The 5,435-nt window shown below is 38.4% G+C and overlaps 1 protein-coding gene across 1 annotated transcript in view; it reads left to right on the plus strand.

Annotated features, from left to right (window-relative positions):
• Positions 1-5,263, plus strand: part of TMOD1 (tropomodulin 1) — a 58,445-nt gene extending 53,182 nt beyond the window's left edge. The window contains exon 8 of the mRNA XM_008073582.2: positions 5,072-5,263. Within this exon, the coding sequence (XP_008071773.1) occupies positions 5,072-5,224 (153 nt within the window). The 3' untranslated portion in view covers positions 5,225-5,263. The remainder of the gene's footprint in view (positions 1-5,071) is intronic.
• The last annotated feature ends 172 nt before the right edge of the window (positions 5,264-5,435 follow it).

A 5,435-nucleotide genomic window follows, 5' to 3' on the forward strand; every position in this document is an offset into this window, starting at 1 on the left:
GTGGCCACTCCTGGCCACCACAGCCTCGACCTGCTGGGCTCTGGCGATCCTTCTGCATCAGCCTTCCAAGTAGCTGGAACTACAGGTGCGCACTACCACGCCCGGCTGATTTTTTTGATTTATTGTAGAGATGAGATCTCGCCAAGTTGCCCAGCCGGCTCTTGAATCCGCGGGCTCAGGCAATCCACTCACCTCAGCCTCCCAAAGGCGCGGGATTACAGGCTGAGCCACCGAGCCCGGCCAGCTAATTTTTTGATTTGTTGTAGAGAAGAGGTCTTGCCCAAGTTGCCTAGGCTGGTCTCAAATCGCTAGACTCAGGCAATCCTCTTGCCTTGGCCTCCCAAAGTACTGGGATTACAGGCATGAGCCACTGCACCTGGCCTATATCTGTCTTTTTAAATTTAAATTTTTAAGATAATTATTGATTAGTATGCAGTTCTTAAAAATAATACAGAGAGATTCCTTGTGCTTTTTACCTGGTCTCCCTCGATGAGAACTGTCATTTTGTCTCACAACCAGGATAGTAACATTGATATAGTCAAGATACAGAACATTTTCATTGCCACAAATTTCCCTCGTGTCACCTTTTTATAGCCAAACTCACTTGTCTCCTCCTCTCACCTCCTTAACCCCAGGCAGCCACTAACTTGTTTTCTATCTTAATACTTTGTCATTTCAAGAATGTTAGATAAATGAAATAATAACCAGGTGTGGTGTCTCATGCCTGTAATCCAAGCACTTTGGGAGACAAAAGTGAGAGAATTGCCGGAGCCCAGGAGTTCGAGACCAGCCTGGGCAACTTGGTGAAATCTCATCTCTACACTAAATTTAAAAATTAGCTGGGCATGTCAGCATGTGACTGTAGTTCCACCTACTTGGAAGGCTGAGGCAGAAGGATAGCCTGAGCCCAGCAGGACGAGGTTTGTGGTAGCAGTGAGTATGCCACTGCACTCCAGCCTGGGTGACAGAGTGAGATTCAATAAATGAATGAATGAATGAGTGAAATAATATACTATGAAAATCATTTTGGATTGGCTTTTTTCCCCCACACTTGGCATAATTTTCTGGAAATTTTGTTGCATGTGTCAGTAGTTTGTTCCTTTTTAACTGTTAAGTAGTATTTCATGGCATGACCATAACATAGTTTGTTGGACCACTCGTCTGTTGAAGGACATCTGGGTTGTTTCCAGGTTTGTCTATTGCAGATAAAGCTACTATAAACATTCATGTACAGGTTTTATGTAAACATTTTTATTGCTCTGGGATAAATACTCATGAATCCTAAATGCTGTATCTTATGGCAGTTGTGTATTTCACTTTTAAAGAAACTGCCCAACTGTTATCATCCACAGTGACCATGATGTTTTTCAGACTCAACGGTAATTTATGAGTGCGCCAGTTTCTCTGCATCCTCACCAACGTCTGGTGTTGTCCTTATTTTTTATTTTAGTGATCCTGACAGGTATGTAGTGCTATCTCATTGTGAGTTTTATTTCTATGGTAGGTAATGAGGCTGAACAACTTGTCAGATGATTATTTTCAATATGTACGTCCTCTTCAGTGAAATATCTTTTCCTCATTTTCTAATTGGGTTGTTTGGGTTTTTTTTTTTAACTGTTCAGTTATTTTAAATTGACATAGAATTAATATACCACACAATTCACCCTTTTAAAGGGTACAATTCAGTGATTTTTGATGTATTCGCAAGTTGTGCAACCATCGCCACTATCTATTTCTAGAACATTTTCAGCACTCAAAAAAGAAACTCCATACTCATTAGCTCTACATGGATCTCCTCCCCCATCCCCTGGCAACCACTAACCTACTTTCCATCTCTATGGATTTGCCTAATCTGGACTTTTCATATAAATGGAATTATACAATATATGGCCTTTGTGTCTGACATCTTTCATTTAGTATAATGTTTTCAAAGGACATTCATGTTGTAGCATGAATCAGAACTTATCTCCTTTATTGACTGAATGACATACCACTGTATGAATCTACTACATTTTTGTGTCCGTTCATCAGTTGATGAACCTTTGGGCTCTTTTACTTGTGGCTATTGTGAATAATGCTGTTATGAGCAGTCATGTACAAGTTTGGGTGTGGATATATGTTGTTCTTTTCCACCTAGGAGTAGAATTTCTGGGTCACATAGTAACTCTATGCTTACCTTGAGGAACCGCCAAATGGTTTTCCAAGGCAGCTGCATTATTTTATATTCCCACCAGCAACGTATGAAGGTTTCACTTCTCTATCTTGTTGCCAACATTTGTTATTGTCTGTCTTTTTTATTATAGCCATCTCAGTGTGTGTGAAGTGGAATCTCATGATAATTTTTATTTGCATTTTCTGAATTATTGATGATGATGGGCACCTCTTTATATACTTAGTAGCCATTTGTATCTCTTCTTTAGAAATGCCTATTCAAATTGTTTGCCCATTTAAAAATTATTTGTGTTTTTATTGTTGAGCTTTCATGGTTCTTTAGATAGCCATATTTAAATCATATATCTACCAGATGTTTTTACACATATCAGCACAAAATATTTTTCCTATTCTTTATTTTGTCTTTTCACTTTTTTGATAGTGTCCTTTGAAGTACAAAAGCTTTATATTTTGCTGAAGTGCAATTTATTTTCTCCATTTGTTTTTGTGCGTTAGTTCTAATAGCTAAAAACCATTGCCAAGGTCACACGAAAAAAATTACATCTATGTTTTCTACTAAGAGTTTCATAGCTTTAACTCTTACATGTAGGTCCTTGATCTGTTTTGAGTTAATTTTTATGTATGATATGAGGTAAGAGTCTAAATTCATTATTTTGCATGTGGATATATCTAGATGTCTCAGCACCATTTGTTGAGAAGACCATTCTTTTCCCCATAGAATTGTCTTGGTGTCCTTTTTGAAAAGCAGTTATCCGAAGATGCATGGGTTTATTTCTGGAATCTCATTTCTATTCCATTCATCTATCTTATGACAGTACCCAGAAGTCTAGGTATTTATTTTTATTTTAGAGTTGTTGGGTACATGTGAAGATTTGCTACATAAGTAAATTGCATGCAGGTGAGGTCTGGGCTTCTAACGAGCCCTCTCTCCCCCAGTAGTAGACATGGTACTCAATGCGTGGTTGTGTGCCCTCTATCCTCCTTCCTCCCTCCCTCGTTTAGCAGTGCCCAGTGTTTGTTGTTCCCACCTTTGTTCTCATGTGCCCAGTGTTTAGGGCCACGACGTCTTAATTACTGTCACTCTGTAGTAATTTTGAAATCAGACAAAACTTTGCTCCTCTTTGTTTCCAACTTTGTTCCTCTTTTTCAAGATTCTTTTGGCTATTCTGGGTCCCTTTCATTTTCGTGTGAATTTTAGGATCAGCTTGTCTATTTCTGCAACAACAACAACAAAAAATGGCAGCTGAAATTTTGATAAGATTGCATTGACTCTATAGATCAATTTGGTCGTATTGCCATATTAAAAAATTAAGTCTTCTCATCCATTAATGTGGGATTTTTAATATTTATTTTGGTCTTCAATGCCTTTTCATGCTGTTTTGTCGTTTTCAGTGTATAAATCTTTACTGCTTTTGTCATATTTATTCTATGTATTTTATCCTTTTTGATATTATTATAAATGGAATTGTTTTCTTAGTTTCATTGTATATTGCTAGTGTATAATGATTTTTGTACATTTGTCTTAAATCTTGAGGTCCTGCTGAATTCACTAATTTTGTGTGGGGTGTGTGTATATGTTCCTTGGAATTTTCTAGATTCTAGATTCGACATATTATCTCCAAATAGAGATAGTTTTACTTCATCCTTTTTAGTTTGTAGTTTTTATCTTTCATTTATTTTTCTTGCTTAATTGTCCTGTAAACTTATCTCCAGTAAGATGTTGTTAAAAAAGCAAACATCCTTGTCTTTTTCCTAATCTTAGGGGAAAAGATTTTAGCCTTTAACCATTAAGTATAGTGTTATCTTTCTTTCTATGCCTTTTAAAACTTGTTTAGATTACTTTTATTGTTTGATTATACATGGTTATAGAAAATTCAAGCAATATGATAAGATATTTTTTAAAAACTCACCCAAATTCCACTACCTTCAATATACTCCAAAGTTTTTCCTATGCCTTATATATGTATATGGAAAATATAGATAACCTTATGTAAAAATGACCTACTCTGTGACCAGAGTTTTTTTTTCTCCATTCAATATTGTTTCATGGCCCTCTTCCCATGCCTGTGACCAAAAATTCTATCATTTTACAGCTTTCCACTTTCTGTTTTAAGATTGAACTATCATTTATTTGGTCACCTTCCTCTTGATGAATGTATGTTTCCCTTTCCCTCCACTGTTATAAACAAGACTGTGATGAACAGTCTCATTCTATTCTTCCCAACACTGTGTATTTTCAGACCTTTCTATGTTTTGGTCTGTTTGTTTCATCTTTGTCAGCTGATGACTACAGATTTGGGGCAGGGAACTAATGCAATCAGAATGGGGCTTTAGAAAGCTAACTCTGGCATTCCCAACTTACTGTGTGATCTTGGACAAATCCTATTCCTTCTCTGGGCCTCCATTTCTTCATTCATAAATTGAAGACCTTAGTCTAAATTACTGGTTATCAAACTTGGCTGCATTAGGAATCACCTGGGGAGTTTTAAAAAAACACAGCCAGCAGAATTCATCCCCAGAGATTCTGACTTAATTAATGTGGGGTATAGCCCAGGCAGCAGGATTTTTTAAATGTCCTTGGGATTACATGACTTGAAGTTCTCCTTCCTATGCTCTTCTGTAGTGGAGCTCTTACCCATACACCTGCTCTGAGAGAGACTGCTGTGGAGCAGTGAAAAGATCTGTTCTTGGTGACCAGCAGACCTGAGTTTGAATCCCAGCTTATTTGCTCCTGGCTGTGTGACCCTTCATCTTCTCTAACCTTTCATTTCTACCCTCTTCTTGGGAGGGAGGCTAAAATCCTTCCCCACTACTCAGAGTTTCTGCATGTAGAGGTGGTTTAGCAACTGCACACATGGACTGAGTGGTGAGGATTTTTTTTTTTTTTCCTTTACCAAAGAGCCAGCCCCTGGGCAACAAAGTGGAAATGGAGATCGTGAGCATGCTGGAAAAAAACACAACGCTTCTCAAATTCGGCTACCACTTTACCCAGCAGGGCCCCCGGCTTCGGGCATCCAACGCAATGATGAACAACAATGACCTTGGTGAGTGAAAATGTGCTTCCTGCCCTGCCCACCTGCCTGTCATTCCCCCTTACCTGTGCTGAGGATGTCAGGGAAAAATCCCACTGGCACCTCTCCAAGTCTTCTTGAGCCTAACTCCTGATTTTCACATCGATCGCATCTTCCTTGTTTTCTGAGATTGTGCCTTGTCTCCTTCCTGGACTGTGAGCTCCCCTACATCAGGAGCTAAGGCTAAGTTCT

This window comes from Carlito syrichta, unplaced genomic scaffold, assembly GCF_000164805.1.
Source record: "Carlito syrichta isolate Samal-C Ts95f unplaced genomic scaffold, Tarsius_syrichta-2.0.1 Scaffold315953, whole genome shotgun sequence".
Classification (NCBI taxonomy): domain Eukaryota; kingdom Metazoa; phylum Chordata; class Mammalia; order Primates; family Tarsiidae; genus Carlito; species Carlito syrichta.